This window comes from Oncorhynchus gorbuscha, linkage group LG05, assembly GCF_021184085.1.
Source record: "Oncorhynchus gorbuscha isolate QuinsamMale2020 ecotype Even-year linkage group LG05, OgorEven_v1.0, whole genome shotgun sequence".
Classification (NCBI taxonomy): Eukaryota; Metazoa; Chordata; class Actinopteri; order Salmoniformes; family Salmonidae; genus Oncorhynchus; species Oncorhynchus gorbuscha.
The window spans coordinates 44,864,646-44,882,667 of NC_060177.1; the positions used below are offsets into that span (position 1 = coordinate 44,864,646).

The 18,022-nt window shown below is 46.8% G+C and overlaps 3 protein-coding genes and 1 pseudogene across 3 annotated transcripts; all 4 read right to left on the bottom strand.

The window, feature by feature from the left end:
- Positions 1–79: 79 nt before the first annotated feature.
- Positions 80–6,362, bottom strand: LOC124034881 (annotated as a pseudogene).
- A 420-nt stretch (positions 6,363–6,782) lies between these two features.
- Positions 6,783–8,432, bottom strand: LOC124035125 (cell surface glycoprotein 1-like; the record flags this gene model as incomplete). The annotated part of the gene is made up of 3 exons (XM_046348544.1): positions 6,783–7,192; positions 7,565–8,056; positions 8,219–8,432. Coding segments are annotated over 3 exons (1,116 nt in total), but the record flags the coding sequence as incomplete, so codon positions are not given.
- A 1,036-nt stretch (positions 8,433–9,468) lies between these two features.
- LOC124035123 (cell surface glycoprotein 1-like) lies at positions 9,469–11,733 on the bottom strand (the record flags this gene model as incomplete). Its single annotated transcript, XM_046348542.1, has 2 exons — positions 9,469–9,868; positions 10,187–11,733. Coding segments are annotated over 2 exons (1,947 nt in total), but the record flags the coding sequence as incomplete, so codon positions are not given.
- Positions 11,734–11,939: 206 nt separating this feature from the next.
- LOC124035124 (vegetative cell wall protein gp1-like) lies at positions 11,940–13,253 on the bottom strand (the record flags this gene model as incomplete). Its single annotated transcript, XM_046348543.1, has 2 exons — positions 11,940–12,198; positions 12,385–13,253. Coding segments are annotated over 2 exons (1,128 nt in total), but the record flags the coding sequence as incomplete, so codon positions are not given.
- Between the last annotated feature and the right edge of the window lie 4,769 nt (positions 13,254–18,022).

The following is an 18,022-nucleotide window of genomic DNA, read 5'->3' on the forward strand; positions in this document are numbered from 1 at the left end:
CTGGTCTTTTCTCTGGTTCTGGTCTTGGTCTTGGTCTTGGTTCTGGTTCTGGTCTTGGTTCTGGTTCTGGTCTTGGTTCTGGTTCTGGTCTTGGTCTTGGTTCTGGTTCTGGTCTTGGTCTTGGTTCTGGTTCTGGTCTTGGTTCTGGTTCTGGTACTGGTCTTGGTTCTGGTTCTGGTATTGGTATTGGTATTGGTATTGGTTCTGGTTCTGGTCTTGGTCTTTGTCTTGGTTCTGGTTCTGGACTTGGTTCTGGTTCTGGTTCTGGTCTTGGTTCTGGTTCTGGTCTTGGTTCTGGTTCTGGTCTTGGTTCTGGTTCTGGCCTTGGTCTTGGTCTTGGTTCTGGTTCTGGTCTTGGTCTTAATTCTGGTTCTGGTCTTGGTTCTGGTTCTGGTTCTGGTCTTGGTCTTGGTCTTGGTTCTGGTTCTGGTCTTGGTTCTGGTTCTGGTCTTGGTTCTGGTCTTGGTTCTGGTTCTGGTCTTGGTCTTGGTTCTGGTCTTGGTTCTGGTTCTGGTTCTGGTTCTGGTCTTGGTTCTGGTTCTGGTTCTGGTTCTGGTCTTGGTTCTGGTTCTGGTTCTGGTTCTGATCTTTTCTCTGGTTCTGGTCTTGGTCTTGGTCTTGGTTCTGGTTCTGGTCTTGGTTCTGGTTCTGGTCTTGGTTCTGGTTCTGGTCTTGGTCTTGGTTCTGGTTCTGGTCTTGGTCTTGGTTCTGGTTCTAGTCTTGGTCTTGGTTCTGGTTCTGGTTCTGGTTCTGGTCTTGGTCTTGGTCTTGGTTCTGGTTCTGGTCTTGGTTCTGGTTCTGGTCTTGGTTCTGGTCTTGGTTCTGGTTCTGGTCTTGGTCTTGGTTCTGGTCTTGGTTCTGGTTCTGGTCTTGGTCTTGGTCTTGGTTCTGGTTCTGGTTCTGGTCTTGGTTCTGGTTCTGGTTCTGATCTTTTCTCTGGTTCTGGTCTTGGTCTTGGTCTTGGTTCTGGTTCTGGTCTTGGTTCTGGTTCTGGTCTTGGTTCTGGTTCTGGTCTTGGTCTTGGTTCTGGTCTTGGTCTTGGTTCTGGTTCTAGTCTTGGTCTTGGTTCTGGTTCTGGTTCTGGTCTTGGTTCTGGTTCTGGTCTTGATCTTGGTCTTGGTTCTGGTTCCTGTCTTGGTTCTGGTTCTGGTACTGGTCTTGGTTCTGGTTCTGGTATTGGTATTGGTTCTGGTTCTGGTCTTGGTCTTTGTCTTGGTTCTGGTTCTGGTCTTGGTCTTGGTTCTGGTTCTGGTCTTGGTTCTGGTTCTGGCTCTGGTACTGGTCTTGGTTCTTGTTCTGGTCTTGGTCTTGGTTCTGGTCTTGGTTCTGGTTCTGGTCTTGGTCTTGGTTCTGGTTCTGGTCTTGGTTCTGGTTCTGGTTCTGGTCTTGGTTCTGGTTCTGGTTCTGGTCTTGGATCTGGTTCTGGTTCTGGTCTTGGTTCTGGTTCTAGTCTTGGTCTTGGTTCTGGTTCTGGTCTTGGTCTTGGTTCTGGTCTTGGTTCTGGTTCTGGTCTTGGTTCTGGTTCTGGTCTTTGTTCTGGTTCTGGTCTTGGTCTTGGTTCTAGTTCTGATTCTGGTCTTCGTCTTGGTTCTGGTTCTGGTCTTGGTCTTGGTTCTGGTTCTGGTCTTGGTTCTGGTTCTGGTTCTGGTCTTGGTCCTGGTTCTGGTCTTGCTTCTGGTTTTGGTCTTGGTTCTGGTTCTGGTCTTGGTCTTGGTTCTGATTCTGGTCTTCGTCTTGGTTCTGGTTCTGGTCTTGGTCTTGGTTCTTGTTCTGGTCCTGGTTCTGGTCTTGGTTCTGGTTCTGGTGTTGGTTCTGGTTCTGGTCTTGGTTCTGGTTCTGGTTCTGGTCTTGGTTCTGGTTCTGGTCTTGGTTCTGGTTCTGGTTCTGGTCTTGGTTCTGGTTCTGGCCTTGGTCTTGGTCTTGGTTCTGGTTCTGGTCTTGGTCTTAATTCTGGTTCTGGTCTTGGTTCTGGTTCTGGTTCTGGTCTTGGTCTTGGTTCTGTTTCTGGTTCTGGTTCTGGTTCTGGTCTTGGTTCTGGTTCTGGTCTTGGTTCTGGTTCTGGTCTTGGTTCTGGTCTTGGTTCTGGTTCTGGTCTTGGTCTTGGTTCTGGTTCTGGTCTTGGTTCTGGTTCTGGTCTTGGTTCTGGTTCTGATCTTGGATCTGGTTCTGGTTCTGGTCTTGGTTCTGGTTCTAGTCTTGGTCTTGGTTCTGGTTCTGGTCTTGGTTCTGGTTCTGGTCTTGATCTTGGTCTTGGTTCTGGTTCTGGTCTTGGTTCTGGTTCTGGTACTGGTCTTGGTTCTGGTCTTGGTTCTGGTTCTGGTTCTGGTCTTGGTCTTGGTCTTGGTTCTGGTTCTGGTCTTGGTCTTGGTTCTGGTTCTGGTCTTGGTCTTGGTTCTGGTCTTGGTTCTGGTTCTGGTTCTGGTCTTGGTTCTGGTTCTGGTTCTGGTTCTGGTCTTGGTTCTGGTTCTGGTCTTGGTCCTGGTTCTGGTCTTGGTTCTGGTTCTGGTCTTGGTTCTGGTTCTGGTCTTGGTCTTGGTTCTGGTTCTGGTCTTGGTCTTGGTTCTAGTTCTGATTCTGGTCTTCGTCTTGGTTCTGGTTCTGGTCTTGGTCTTGGTTCTGGTTCTGGTTCTGGTCTTGGTTCTGGTTCTGGTCTTGGTTCTAGTTCTGGTTCTGGTCTTGGTCTTGGTCTTGGTTCTGGTTCTGGTCTTGGTCTTGGTTCTGGTTCTGGTTCTGGTCTTGGTTCTGGTTCTGGTCTTGGTTCTGGTTCTCATCTTGGATCTGGTTCTGGTTCTGGTTCTGGTCTTGGTTCTGGTTCTAGTCTTGGTCTTGGTTCTGGTTCCGGTCTTGGTGCTGGTTCTGTTCTTGATCTTGGTCTTGGTTCTGGTTCTGGTCTTGGTTCTGGTTCTGGTCTTGGTCTTGGTTCTAGTTCTGGTGCTGGTTCTGGTTCTGGTCTTGGTTCTTGTTCTGGTTCTGGTTCTGGTCTTGGTTCTGGTTCTGCTCTTGGTTCTGGTTCTGGTTCTGGTCTTGGTTCTGGTCTTGGTTCTGGTTCTGGTCTTGGTTCTGGTTCTGGCCTTGGTTCTGGTCTTGGTTCTGGTTCTGGTCTTGGTCCTGGTTCTGGTCTTGCTTCTGGTTTTGGTCTTGGTTCTGGTTCTGGTCTTGGTCTTGGTTCTGATTCTGGTCTTCGTCTTGGTTCTGGTTCTGGTTCTGGTCTTGGTTCTGGTTCTGGTCTTGGTTCTGGTTCTGGTCTTGGTTCTGGTTCTGGCCTTGGTCTTGGTCTTGGTTCTGGTTCTGGTCTTGGTCTTAATTCTGGTTCTGGTCTTGGTTCTGGTTCTGGTTCTGGTCTTGGTCTTGGTCTTGGTTCTGTTTCTGGTTCTGGTTCTGGTCTTGGTTCTGGTTCTGGTCTTGGTTCTGGTTCTGGTCTTGGTTCTGGTCTTGGTTCTGGTTCTGGTCTTGGTCTTGGTTCTGGTTCTGGTTCTGGTCTTGGTTCTGGTTCTGGTCTTGGTTCTGGTTCTGATCTTGGATCTGGTTCTGGTTCTGGTCTTGGTTCTGGTTCTAGTCTTGGTCTTGGTTCTGGTTCTGGTCTTGGTTCTGGTTCTGGTCTTGATCTTGGTCTTGGTTCTGGTTCTGGTCTTGGTTCTGGTTCTGGTACTGGTCTTGGTTCTGGTCTTGGTTCTGGTTCTGGTTCTGGTCTTGGTCTTGGTCTTGGTTCTGGTTCTGGTCTTGGTCTTGGTTCTGGTTCTGGTTCTGGTCTTGGTCTTGGTTCTGGTCTTGGTTCTGGTTCTGGTTCTGGTTCTGGTCTTGGTTCTGGTTCTGGTTCTGGTCTTGGTTCTGGTTCTGGTCTTGGTCCTGGTTCTGGTCTTGGTTCTGGTTCTGGTCTTGGTTCTGGTTCTGGTCTTGGTCTTGGTTCTGGTTCTGGTCTTGGTCTTGGTTCTAGTTCTGATTCTGGTCTTCGTCTTGGTTCTGGTTCTGGTCTTGGTCTTGGTTCTGGTTCTGGTCTTGGTTCTGGTTCTGGTCTTGGTTCTGGTTCTGGTCTTGGTTCTGGTTCTGGTCTTGGTCTTGGTTCTGGTTCTGGTTCTGGTCTTGGTCTTGGTTCTGGTCTTTTTTCTGGTTCTGGTTCTGGTTCTGGTCTTGGTTCTGGTTCTGGTTCTGGTCTTGGTTCTGGTTCTGGTCTTGGTCCTGGTTCTGGTCTTGGTTCTGGTTCTGGTCTTGGTTCTGGTTCTGGTCTTGGTCTTGGTTCTGGTTCTGGTCTTGGTCTTGGTTCTAGTTCTGATTCTGGTCTTCGTCTTGGTCTTGGTTCTGGTTCTGGTCTTGGTCTTGGTTCTGGTTCTGGTCTTGGTTCTGGTTCTGGTCTTGGTTCTGGTTCTGGTCTTGGTTCTGGTTCTGGTCTTGGTTCTGGTTCTGGTTCTGGTCTTGATCTTGGTTCTGGTTCTGGTCTTGGTTCTGGTTCTGGCTCTGGTACTGATCTTGGTTCTCGTTCTGGTATTGGTTCTGGTTCTGGTCTTGGTCTTTGTCTTGGTTCTGGTTCTGGTCTTGGTTCTGGTTCTGGTTCTGGTCTTGATTCTGGTTCTGGTCTTGGTTCTGGTTCTGGTCTTGGTTCTGGTTCTGGCCTTGGTCTTGGTTCTGGTTCTGGTTCTGGTCTTGGTCTTAATTCTGGTTCTGGTCTTGGTTCTGGTTCTGGTTCTGGTTCTGGTCTTGGTCTTGGTTCTAGTTCTGGTGCTGGTTCTGGTTCTGGTCTTGGTTCTTGTTCTGGTTCTGGTTCTGGTTCTGGTTCTGGTCTTGGTTCTGGTCTTGGTTCTGGTTCTGGTCTTGGTTCTGGTTCTGGCCTTGGTCTTGGTCTTGGTTCTGGTTCTGGTTCTGGTTCTGGTCTTGGTCTTGGTTCTGGTCTTGGTCTTGGTTCTGGTTCTGGTTCTGGTCTTGGTTCTGGTTCTGGTCTTGGTTCTGGTCCTGGTTCTGGTCTTGGTTCTGGTTCTAGTTCTGATTCTGGTCTTCGTCTTGGTTCTGGTTCTGGTCTTGGTCTTGGTTCTGGTTCTGGTCTTGGTCTTGGTTCTTGTTCTGGTTCTGGTTCTGTTCTTGGTTCTTGGTTCTGGTTCTGGTCTTGGTTCTGGTTCTGGTTCTGGTCTTGGTTCTGGTCTTGGTTCTGGTTCTGGTCTTGGTTCTGGTTCTGGCCTTGGTCTTGGTCTTGGTTCTGGTTCTGGTCTTGATTCTGGTTCTGGTCTTGGTTCTGGTTCTGGTCTTGGTCTTGGTTCTGGTTCTGGTCTTGGTTCTGGTTCTGGTTCTGGTCTTGGTTCTTGTTCTGGTTCTGGTTCTGGTTCTGGTCTTGGTTCTGGTTCTGGTTCTGGTCTTGGTTCTGGTTCTGGTATTGGTTCTGGTTCTGGTCTTGGTTCTGGTTCTGGTTCTGGCCTTGGTTTTGTTCTTGGTTCTGGTTCTGGTCTTGGTCTTAATTCTGGTTCTGGTCTTGGTTCTGGTTCTGGTTCTGATCTTGGTCTTGGTCTTGGTTCTGGTTCTGGTTCTGGTCTTGGTTCTGGTTCTGGTCTTGGTTCTGGTCTTGGTTCTGGTCTTGGTCTTGGTTCTGGTCTTGGTTCTGGTTCTGGTCTTGGTCTTGTTCTTGGTTCTGGTCTTGGTTCTGGTTCTGGTCTTGGTTCTGGTTCTGGTCTTTGTTCTGGTTCTGGTCTTGGTCTTGGTTCTGGTCTTGGTTCTGTTTCTGGTCTTGGTTCTGGTTCTGGTCTTGGTCTTGGTTCTGGTTCTGGTCTTGGTTCTGGTTCTGGTCTTGGTTCTGGTTCTGGTCTTGGTTCTGGTTCTGGTTCTGGTCTTGATCTTGGTCTTGGTTCTGGTTCTGGTCTTGGTTCTGGTTCTGGTCTTGGTTCTGGTTCTGGTTCTGGTCTTGATCTTGGTCTTGGTTCTGGTTCTGGTCTTGGTTCTGGTTCTGGCTCTGGTACTGGTCTTGGTTCTGGTTCTGGTATTGGTTCTGGTTCTGGTCTTGGTCTTTGTCTTGGTTCTGGTTCTGGTCTTGGTTCTGGTTCTGGTTCTGGTCTTGGTTCTGGTTCTGGTCTTGGTTCTGGTTCTGGTCTTGGTTCTGGTTCTGGCCTTGGTCTTGGTTCTGGTTCTGGTTCTAGTCTTGGTCTTAATTCTGGTTCTGGTCTTGGTTCTGGTTCTGGTTCTGGTCTTGGTCTTGGTCTTGGTTCTGGTTCTGGTCTTGGTCTTGGTTCTGGTCTTGGTTCTGGTTCTGGTTCTGGTCTTGGTTCTGGTCTTGGTCTTGGTTCTAGTTCTGATTCTGGTCTTCGTCTTGGTTCTGGTCTTGGTTCTGGTTCTGGTCTTGGTTCTGGTTCTGGTCTTGGTTCTGGTCTTGGTTCTGGTTCTGGTCTTGGTTCTGGTTCTGGTCTTGGTTCTGGTTCTGGTCTTGGTTCTGGTTCTGGTCTTGGTTCTGGTCTTAGTTCTGGTTCTGGTCTTGGTCTTGGTTCTGGTCTTGGTCTTGGTTCTGGTTCTGGTCTTGGTTCTGGTTCTGATCTTTGTTCTGGTTCTGATCTTGGTCTTGGTTCTAGTTCTGATTCTGGTCTTCATCTTGGTTCTGGTCTTGGTTCTGGTTCTGGTCTTGGTTCTGGTTCTGGTCTTGGTCTTGGTTCTAGTTCTGGTGCTGGTTCTGGTTCTGGTCTTGGTTCTGGTTCTGTTCTGGTTCTGGTTCTGGTCTTGGTTCTGGTTCTGGCTCTTGGTTCTGGTTCTGGTTCTGGTCTTGGTTCTGGTCTTGGTTCTGGTTCTGGTCTTGGTTCTGGTTCTGGCCTTGGTCTTGGTCTTGGTTCTGGTTCTGGTTCTGGTCTTGGTCTTGGTTCTGGTCTTGGTCTTGGTTCTGGTTCTGGTTCTGGTCTTGGTCTTGGTTCTTGTTCTGGTTCTGGTTCTGTTCTTGGTTCTGGTTCTGGTCTTGGTTCTGGTTCTGGTCTTGGTTCTGGTCTTGGTTCTGGTTCTGGTCTTGGTTCTGGTTCTGGCCTTGGTCTTGGTCTTGGTTCTGGTTCTGGTCTTGATTCTGGTTCTGGTCTTGGTTCTGGTCTTGGTCTTGGTTCTGGTTCTGGTTCTGGTCTTGGTTCTGGTTCTGGTTCTGGTCTTGGTTCTTGTTCTGGTTCTGGTTCTGGTTCTGGTCTTGGTTCTGGTTCTGGTCTTGGTCTTGGTTCTGGTTCTGGTTCTGGTCTTGGTTCTGGTTCTGTTCTTGGTTCTGGTTCTGATCTTGGATCTGGTTCTGGTTCTGGTCTTGGTTCTGGTTCTAGTCTTGGTCTTGGTTCTGGTTCCGGTCTTGGTGCTGGTTCTGTTCTTGATCTTGGTCTTGGTTCTGGTTCTGGTCTTGGTTCTGGTTCTGGTACTGGTCTTGGTTCTGGTCTTGCTTCTGGTTCTGGTGTTGGTTCTGGTTCTGGTCTTGGTTCTGGTTCTGGTCTTGGTTCTGGTTCTGGTCTTGGTTCTGGTTCTGGTTCTGGTCTTGATCTTGGTTCTGGTTCTGGTCTTGGTTCTGGTTCTGGCTCTGGTACTGATCTTGGTTCTCGTTCTGGTATTGGTTCTGGTTCTGGTCTTGGTCTTTGTCTTGGTTCTGGTTCTGGTCTTGGTTCTGGTTCTGGTTCTGGTCTTGATTCTGGTTCTGGTCTTGGTTCTGGTTCTGGTCTTGGTTCTGGTTCTGGCCTTGGTCTTGGTTCTGGTTCTGGTTCTGGTCTTGGTCTTAATTCTGGTTCTGGTCTTGGTTCTGGTTCTGGTTCTGGTCTTGGTCTTGGTCTTGGTTCTGGTTCTGGTCTTGGTCTTGGTTCTGGTCTTGGTTCTGGTTCTGGTCTTGGTTCTGGTTCTGGTCTTGGTCTTGGTTCTAGTTCTGATTCTGGTCTTCGTCTTGGTTCTGGTCTTGGTTCTGGTTCTGGTCTTGGTTCTGGTTCTGGTCTTGGTTCTGGTCTTGGTTCTGGTTCTGGTCTTGGTTCTGGTTCTGGTCTTGGTTCTGGTTCTGGTCTTGGTTCTGGTCTTAGTTCTGGTTCTGGTCTTGGTCTTGGTTCTGGTCTTGGTCTTGGTTCTGGTTCTGGTCTTGGTTCTGGTTCTGATCTTTGTTCTGGTTCTGGTCTTGGTCTTGGTTCTAGTTCTGATTCTGGTCTTCGTCTTGGTTCTGGTTCTGGTCTTGGTTCTGGTTCTGGTCTTGGTTCTGGTTCTGGTCTTGGTCTTGGTTCTAGTTCTGGTGCTGGTTCTGGTTCTGGTCTTGGTTCTTGTTCTGGTTCTGGTTCTGGTTCTGGTTCTGGTCTTGGTTCTGGTCTTGGTTCTGGTTCTGGTCTTGGTTCTGGTTCTGGCCTTGGTCTTGGTCTTGGTTCTGGTTCTGGTTCTGGTTCTGGTCTTGGTCTTGGTTCTGGTCTTGGTCTTGGTTCTGGTTCTGGTTCTGGTCTTGGTTCTGGTTCTGGTCTTGGTTCTGGTCCTGGTTCTGGTCTTGGTTCTGGTTCTAGTTCTGATTCTGGTCTTCGTCTTGGTTCTGGTTCTGGTCTTGGTCTTGGTTCTGGTTCTGGTCTTGGTCTTGGTTCTTGTTCTGGTTCTGGTTCTGTTCTTGGTTCTGGTTCTGGTCTTGGTTCTGGTTCTGGTTCTGGTCTTGGTTCTGGTCTTGGTTCTGGTTCTGGTCTTGGTTCTGGTTCTGGCCTTGGTCTTGGTCTTGGTTCTGGTTCTGGTCTTGATTCTGGTTCTGGTCTTGGTTCTGGTTCTGGTCTTGGTCTTGGTTCTGGTTCTGGTTCTGGTCTTGGTTCTGGTTCTGGTTCTGGTCTTGGTTCTTGTTCTGGTTCTGGTTCTGGTTCTGGTCTTGGTTCTGGTTCTGGTTCTGGTCTTGGTTCTGGTTCTGGTATTGGTTCTGGTTCTGGTCTTGGTTCTGGTTCTGGTTCTGGCCTTGGTTTTGTTCTTGGTTCTGGTTCTGGTCTTGGTCTTAATTCTGGTTCTGGTCTTGGTTCTGGTTCTGGTTCTGATCTTGGTCTTGGTCTTGGTTCTGGTTCTGGTTCTGGTCTTGGTTCTGGTTCTGGTCTTGGTTCTGGTCTTGGTTCTGGTCTTGGTCTTGGTTCTGGTCTTGGTTCTGGTTCTGGTCTTGGTCTTGTTCTTGGTTCTGGTCTTGGTTCTGGTTCTGGTCTTGGTTCTGGTTCTGGTCTTTGTTCTGGTTCTGGTCTTGGTCTTGGTTCTGGTCTTGGTTCTGTTTCTGGTCTTGGTTCTGTTTCTGGTCTTTTCTGGTTCTGGTCTTGGTCTTGGTTCTAGTTCTGATTCTGGTCTTCGTCTTGGTTCTGGTTCTGGTCTTGGTCTTGGTTCTGGTTCTGGTCTTGGTTCTGGTTCTGGTCTTGGTTCTGGTTCTGGTCTTGGTTCTGGTTCTGGTTCTGGTCTTGATCTTGGTCTTGGTTCTGGTTCTGGTCTTGGTTCTGGTTCTGGCTCTGGTACTGGTCTTGGTTCTGGTTCTGGTATTGGTTCTGGTTCTGGTCTTGGTCTTTGTCTTGGTTCTGGTTCTGGTCTTGGTTCTGGTTCTGGTTCTGGTCTTGGTTCTGGTTCTGGTCTTGGTTCTGGTTCTGGTCTTGGTTCTGGTTCTGGCCTTGGTCTTGGTTCTGGTTCTGGTTCTAGTCTTGGTCTTAATTCTGGTTCTGGTCTTGGTTCTGGTTCTGGTTCTGGTCTTGGTCTTGGTCTTGGTTCTGGTTCTGGTCTTGGTCTTGGTTCTGGTCTTGGTTCTGGTTCTGGTTCTGGTCTTGGTTCTGGTCTTGGTCTTGGTTCTAGTTCTGATTCTGGTCTTCGTCTTGGTTCTGGTCTTGGTTCTGGTTCTGGTCTTGGTTCTGGTTCTGGTCTTGGTTCTGGTCTTGGTTCTGGTTCTGGTCTTGGTTCTGGTTCTGGTCTTGGTTCTGGTTCTGGTCTTGGTTCTGGTTCTGGTCTTGGTTCTGGTCTTAGTTCTGGTTCTGGTCTTGGTCTTGGTTCTGGTCTTGGTCTTGGTTCTGGTTCTGGTCTTGGTTCTGGTTCTGATCTTTGTTCTGGTTCTGATCTTGGTCTTGGTTCTAGTTCTGATTCTGGTCTTCGTCTTGGTTCTGGTCTTGGTTCTGGTTCTGGTCTTGGTTCTGGTTCTGGTCTTGGTCTTGGTTCTAGTTCTGGTGCTGGTTCTGGTTCTGGTCTTGGTTCTTGTTCTGGTTCTGGTTCTGGTCTTGGTTCTGGTTCTGCTCTTGGTTCTGGTTCTGGTTCTGGTCTTGGTTCTGGTCTTGGTTCTGGTTCTGGTCTTGGTTCTGGTTCTGGCCTTGGTCTTGGTCTTGGTTCTGGTTCTGGTTCTGGTCTTGGTCTTGGTTCTGGTCTTGGTCTTGGTTCTGGTTCTGGTTCTGGTTCTGGTCTTGGTTCTGGTTCTGGTCTTGGTTCTGGTCCTGGTTCTGGTCTTGGTTCTGGTTCTAGTTCTGATTCTGGTCTTCGTCTTGGTTCTGGTTCTGGTCTTGGTCTTGGTTCTGGTTCTGGTCTTGGTCTTGGTTCTTGTTCTGGTTCTGGTTCTGTTCTTGGTTCTGGTTCTGGTCTTGGTTCTGGTTCTGGTCTTGGTTCTGGTCTTGGTTCTGGTTCTGGTCTTGGTTCTGGTTCTGGCCTTGGTCTTGGTCTTGGTTCTGGTTCTGGTCTTGATTCTGGTTCTGGTCTTGGTTCTGGTCTTGGTCTTGGTTCTGGTTCTGGTTCTGGTCTTGGTTCTGGTTCTGGTTCTGGTCTTGGTTCTTGTTCTGGTTCTGGTTCTGGTTCTGGTCTTGGTTCTGGTTCTGGTCTTGGTCTTGGTTCTGGTTCTGGTTCTGGTCTTGGTTCTGGTTCTGTTCTTGGTTCTGGTTCTGATCTTGGATCTGGTTCTGGTTCTGGTCTTGGTTCTGGTTCTAGTCTTGGTCTTGGTTCTGGTTCCGGTCTTGGTGCTGGTTCTGTTCTTGATCTTGGTCTTGGTTCTGGTTCTGGTCTTGGTTCTGGTTCTGGTACTGGTCTTGGTTCTGGTCTTGCTTCTGGTTCTGGTGTTGGTTCTGGTTCTGGTTCTGGTTCTGGTCTTGGTCTTGGTCTTGGTTCTGTTTCTGGTCTTGGTCTTGGTTCTGGTTCTGGTCTTGGTCTTGGTTCTGGTCTTGGTTCTGGTTCTGGTTCTGGTCTTGGTTCTGGTTCTGGTCTTGGTTCTGGTTCTGGTCTTGGTCCTGGTTCTGGTCTTGCTTCTGGTTTTGGTCTTGGTTCTGGTTCTGGTCTTGGTCTTGGTTCTGATTCTGGTCTTCGTCTTGGTTCTGGTTCTGGTCTTGGTCTTGGTTCTTGTTCTGGTCCTGGTTCTGGTCTTGGTTCTGGTTCTGGTGTTGGTTCTGGTTCTGGTCTTGGTTCTGGTTCTGGTTCTGGTCTTGGTTCTGGTTCTGGTCTTGGTTCTGGTTCTGGTCTTGGTTCTGGTTCTGGCCTTGGTCTTGGTCTTGGTTCTGGTTCTGGTCTTGGTCTTAATTCTGGTTCTGGTCTTGGTTCTGGTTCTGGTTCTGGTCTTGGTCTTGGTCTTGGTTCTGTTTCTGGTTCTGGTTCTGGTCTTGGTTCTGGTTCTGGTCTTGGTTCTGGTTCTGGTCTTGGTTCTGGTCTTGGTTCTGGTTCTGGTCTTGGTCTTGGTTCTGGTTCTGGTCTTGGTTCTGGTTCTGGTCTTGGTTCTGGTTCTGATCTTGGATCTGGTTCTGGTTCTGGTCTTGGTTCTGGTTCTAGTCTTGGTCTTGGTTCTGGTCTTGGTTCTGGTTCTGGTTCTGGTCTTGGTCTTGGTCTTGGTCTGGTTCTGGTCTTGGTCTTGGTTCTGGTTCTGGTCTTGGTCTTGGTTCTGGTCTTGGTTCTGGTTCTGGTTCTGGTCTTGGTTCTGGTTCTGGTTCTGGTCTTGGTTCTGGTTCTGGTCTTGGTCCTGGTTCTGGTCTTGGTTCTGGTTCTGGTCTTGGTTCTGGTTCTGGTCTTGGTCTTGGTTCTGGTTCTGGTCTTGGTCTTGGTTCTAGTTCTGATTCTGGTCTTCGTCTTGGTTCTGGTTCTGGTCTTGGTCTTGGTTCTGGTTCTGGTTCTGGTCTTGGTTCTGGTTCTGGTCTTGGTTCTAGTTCTGGTTCTGGTCTTGGTCTTGGTCTTGGTTCTGGTTCTGGTCTTGGTCTTGGTTCTGGTTCTGGTTCTGGTCTTGGTTCTGGTTCTGGTCTTGGTTCTGGTTCTGATCTTGGATCTGGTTCTGGTTCTGGTTCTGGTCTTGGTTCTGGTTCTAGTCTTGGTCTTGGTTCTGGTTCCGGTCTTGGTGCTGGTTCTGTTCTTGATCTTGGTCTTGGTTCTGGTTCTGGTCTTGGTTCTGGTTCTGGTCTTGGTCTTGGTTCTAGTTCTGGTGCTGGTTCTGGTTCTGGTCTTGGTTCTTGTTCTGGTTCTGGTTCTGGTCTTGGTTCTGGTTCTGCTCTTGGTTCTGGTTCTGGTTCTGGTCTTGGTTCTGGTCTTGGTTCTGGTTCTGGTCTTGGTTCTGGTTCTGGCCTTGGTTCTGGTTCTGGTCTTGGTTCTGGTTCTGGTCTTGGTCCTGGTTCTGGTCTTGCTTCTGGTTTTGGTCTTGGTTCTGGTTCTGGTCTTGGTCTTGGTTCTGATTCTGGTCTTCGTCTTGGTTCTGGTTCTGGTTCTGGTCTTGGTTCTGGTTCTGGTCTTGGTTCTGGTTCTGGTCTTGGTTCTGGTTCTGGCCTTGGTCTTGGTCTTGGTTCTGGTTCTGGTCTTGGTCTTAATTCTGGTTCTGGTCTTGGTTCTGGTTCTGGTTCTGGTCTTGGTCTTGGTCTTGGTTCTGTTTCTGGTTCTGGTTCTGGTCTTGGTTCTGGTTCTGGTCTTGGTTCTGGTTCTGGTCTTGGTTCTGGTTCTGGTCTTGGTTCTGGTTCTGGTCTTGGTCTTGGTTCTGGTTCTGGTTCTGGTCTTGGTTCTGGTTCTGGTCTTGGTTCTGGTTCTGATCTTGGATCTGGTTCTGGTTCTGGTCTTGGTTCTGGTTCTAGTCTTGGTCTTGGTTCTGGTTCTGGTCTTGGTTCTGGTTCTGGTCTTGATCTTGGTCTTGGTTCTGGTTCTGGTCTTGGTTCTGGTTCTGGTACTGGTCTTGGTTCTGGTCTTGGTTCTGGTTCTGGTTCTGGTCTTGGTCTTGGTCTTGGTTCTGGTTCTGGTCTTGGTCTTGGTTCTGGTTCTGGTTCTGGTCTTGGTCTTGGTTCTGGTCTTGGTTCTGGTTCTGGTTCTGGTCTTGGTTCTGGTTCTGGTTCTGGTCTTGGTTCTGGTTCTGGTCTTGGTCCTGGTTCTGGTCTTGGTTCTGGTTCTGGTCTTGGTTCTGGTTCTGGTCTTGGTCTTGGTTCTGGTTCTGGTCTTGGTCTTGGTTCTAGTTCTGATTCTGGTCTTCGTCTTGGTTCTGGTTCTGGTCTTGGTCTTGGTTCTGGTTCTGGTTCTGGTCTTGGTTCTGGTTCTGGTCTTGGTTCTAGTTCTGGTTCTGGTCTTGGTCTTGGTCTTGGTTCTTGTTCTGGTTCTGGTCTTGGTTCTGGTTCTGGTTCTGGTCTTGGTTCTGGTTCTGGTCTTGGTTCTGGTTCTGGTTCTGGTCTTGGTTCTGGTTCTGGTCTTGGTTCTGGTTCTGGTCTTGAATCTGGTTCTGGTTCTGGTCTTGGTTCTGGTTCTAGTCTGGGTCTTGGTTCTGGTTCTGGTCTTGGTTCTGGTTCTGGTCTTGATCTTGGTCTTGGTTCTGGTTCTGGTCTTGGTTCTGGTTCTGGTACTGGTCTTGGTTCTGGTCTTGGTTCTGGTTCTGGTTCTGGTCTTGGTCTTGGTCTTGGTTCTGTTTCTGGTCTTGGTCTTGGTTCTGGTTCTGGTCTTGGTCTTGGTTCTGGTCTTGGTCTGCTGAGCACTTGAAGGTTGGAAAATTCTGTGCAACTTCCAGCGCGCATTTCCTGTGAACACTGAGGCTGTACCTGCTTTAAGTTACTGTTTTAAAAGTGACCAAGTAGGCTACTGTGGCTATTTGATCGTAATGTGGGCCTACCAGTGGCCTACCATAAAAAGCAATAGAGGAAAAGCATCCCATAGCATTTTAACATAGAAACAGCTGTTCTATCATTCAACCATCATTATGTGGTGTTCAATGTAGGCCTAAATTCCATGAGACTTTGAAAAAGACATGCAGGGCTTGACAATAACCTGTTCATCCACTTGTCCTTCAGATAAGGAGGTGACTGAAAATAAAATGCTTTTTGTATTCCCATACCATTATTACAGAGAATGAGATATATTGTGCTACCCTCTGCCTATTGGCCACATAGCTTACTCATGCCTCTCTCAAAATATAACACTGCCCATTTAAGACAAAAAAAAGTTTCTAGACATCGCTTTTCAAAGATGTCTAGAACTGGACACGTTTTGTGTTCTTGTAGGAAGCAATCACTCCCCTATTGCTGACTACAAATGATATATAACTGGGCTAATAACTCCCTAACTAGAAAAGGATATTAACTAAATGTACACACGTGGTTACATGCAGCTCTCGCTTTGATCTCAAAACAAGCACATCTACTGTCCAGTTCAAAGTAAATGGTACAGATCCATATATGGTAATGATCTATTTGCATATAGGTCTACAGCAGCCCTGAATGGTATTTTAAAAAAATGATATATAAAAAAATTGAGGTAGACTATATGATAACACTAGTAATAGATCCATTGTTGTATTACCTGTGAGGCACAGCTGAGTGAGCATACATTTAAATCATTTTATTTTTATTTTACTGGGCTTGCATCTGATGGTCAGTCTCAGCGGAGGGAGAGAGCAGCAGACTGAGGGTCCACCTCTCAACATTCCCCAACTGACACTGACCAAAAAGGGACACCGTCTTCCAGCTGATGGCGTAACTCGAGTCGCACAACATTATTTCTGCCTCATGCACAAAACATAAGAACATGGAGAATGGTCAGTGGCGATCTAAAGAATAATAATGGCATTATGGGTTGTTATTTTGTGATGTCCTTAAAAATGTCATAAATGAAATACTGTAACTTGAAAGGTATATACACTACATGTACAGCGTCTCCATCCTCTACATTGTATATGAAATATGAACAATTATGAAAGTATTTTTGATAATATATGAATGTGATATTAGGAGCCATAATATAATTTGTCTCCTATAAACTTTGCACAGTAAGTAGCCAAATCCCATGTGACGTCAGAGCGTGTCAGCCTAACGGAACCATCCCTGTTGACCAGAGTGCAAAAAAGGATTGGTAAAGAAATGAACATTTAGACCAGTACAACTCTTCTCAAATCACTGTATTCTACTACTTTCATCACTAATGGGAACTGTCTGCATGGCTGGCTAGCCAATCTTCCAAGGAGCATCTTCCAGAGTGAACAACAGTAGAAGACGGGGGGAGGGGGACCCCTTTTGAACAATCAGAGCCTTACAAGCGTGCTGCTTGGTTCTGGTGGATCTCTGTCAGAGCTGGTTCTGACAGAGATCCACTGCGAACAAAGGAATTCACATGTAAATACATTCATGATTTCTTACTCCAAACGGGCGGCTGTTCGTGTGCAAACTAGGAATGCCTTGGAGATCCACCAGTTCATCGCAATTAACCGGTTGGTGACCACTGTTCTAGAAAGTTGAGTGAAGTTCAATTTTGTGCTTCTCTGTGTGGGCTGATGTTTCTTCTGTGCAGCAGTCCTGGGAGAGCTGCACAGAAGTCTCTGGACTACTGTACGCCCGTGCCCGCGTGCAGTTTAGAGGGAACATTGTTATTCATAATTTGTAGAGTGGCTTTATTTGCCCTCATTATGTTTTTTCACTATTCTGAATGTCTGAAGAATCCATATGTTGTTCAGAAATATGAAAACAGAAATACTGTACATTTTGAACTCTTATTATGGCGGTGATTTGCCAAAAATATGAACACAGAAATACTGGACATTTTGGATTCTTATGGAGAACAAAGTGTTGCTTGGTATTCCCCCTCAAAATAATAAATATTTTGTTAGTGGAGACCCTATTGAGTATTTTCCACCCCGCTTAAGCTGAGACAGGTAGTAAGGTTCCCTCTCTACCGTGCTATATTTTTACCGTATAGTGCAAAGGAGGTTGATGACACCTTAATTGGGGAGAACCAGCTTGTGGTAATGGCTGGAGTGGAATTAATGGAATGGTATCAAATACATCAAACACATGGATGGCCCTTCCATTTGCTCCGTTCCGGCCATTATTATGAGCCGTTCTCCCCTCAGCAGCCTCCTGTGGTATAGTGTCCCGGTGCCCATGCAACCTGTTTGACCACAGTAAAAAAGTCCACTTGCTATGACCTAGCTTTTTGTTAAAACTCCCCTGTAGGGACTCTAGTGAGTAGACAGGATCCTGGTTTTACGGACACAACCAATCATTTCTTCTGGACAATGCAATTGGTTTGTGCAATACAACAAAAATACGATGAGACTTTCTTAAACATTACATTTAAAAATTGCATCCTTGAACAAAAGTACCAGTAAATAAACAGGAATCATACAATCAATATGATTGTAATTGTATCTTATTTTTTTCTTCACCAGAAGGCTATTATGCTCTTGACATTCATTTACATATGCTCCAACCATTTCTCTCTGCTCTACCTTATATTCTTTATCTTATATAAAGTAGCAATTCTCTTTCATTTAGATTTTCCCCACTGTAGTTATAATTTGTTTTTACATAAATTATGCACGATGCAAAGCTGAAAAAAAATATTGATTTCGTGTCATACACATAACGTTTTTACAACGGACCTTTATTTTGAAGGCAAAACCCCAAAACCGGAAGTCTTAATGTGGTTAGGATCCAGCTAGTGTTGCTTCAGGGAAGCTAATGCCAAAGACAGTACAGTATTGTCAAAGACGGAACAATGAGACAGATATTTCACCGGATGTATAAATGTGAAGCATCCGCTTGGTGTTTCCACTCACATGGTAGTGAGAGGAAGCACAGTAGCCGGCGGTGGAAGAGGATGGAACAGATGGATTTTAGCCGATATTCTACAAATGTTCTCATAGGTGAAACATTTGATCTCAAAATAAAGTCTCCTGTTCCCAAAATAATCTGTTAAGAGAGTGGACTAAGTTTGGTAGACTTTAACCTTTTACCAAAGTTTTACAAAATTGCGTTGATTTGGAGTGCAAAGGCGAATTGAATTATAGCACACACGCACCTCAAAGTAGGCGTTCCATACGGTAATATGCAAATGTGGGCTAGAACACACCAATAAAATCTTGCTAGCTCGTGCTTAACTACCTTGCGTGTTCTGCCCACTATAACTCGTTTGTTCCCATTTGAAACGACGGACTGTGGTCTATCTTGGTTTAATTATAAACATATTTGGTATCACCACGTTTCAGTGCTAGTCAGAACTTGGAATCTCAGAAATGTTCGACCTGCTAACTGGTTGTAGTCAACCAGTTTGCAAATCTGACAAATACGAGTTCAGAACTCGTGAACGCGGCATTAGAAGATAGGGTAAAACTGCCTCTACAATAGAAATCCCCGATCACACTTGTAGGCGATGTCATGGCAAGATTGGGTAGCACAGCTCATGAGTAGACACACGTCATTGGGTCTAACTGTCGTCTCACTCCGAGCTGCGCAAGCCATCAAATCAAAGGCAATCTGATATTAAGACAAAGATAAAAACGTGTCAGTTTGTCACTTTCACGAGGTTGAAGTAATAACATGTTCAACTACTTAAGACATTGGCTCGAATCTAGGTTGTGCCTTTAGATTGAGAGAAAATGAACCAAAAGGAAGAATATTTCACTTCTCATTGACTTTTCAAACCCGGGCCTGGTCTGTTTCGCAGGCGTAATGTTGCGCCTCTGCTTTTAGAAACGCCGTGCTAATCAGCATCTCGTCAGCAATCTTGTCTGCAACACAAAGCATTTTTTATTTATTTAAGTGCCCCACTTAATAGTAGAAAAGTGTCAATAACCTGTATTTATTCATGATATGTGAAATATAATTGTCTAAACAGACCGGAACCCTGGCCCATTGATCCTATTGCATGAGAGTCGAGTAAGCCAGGAATTGTGGTG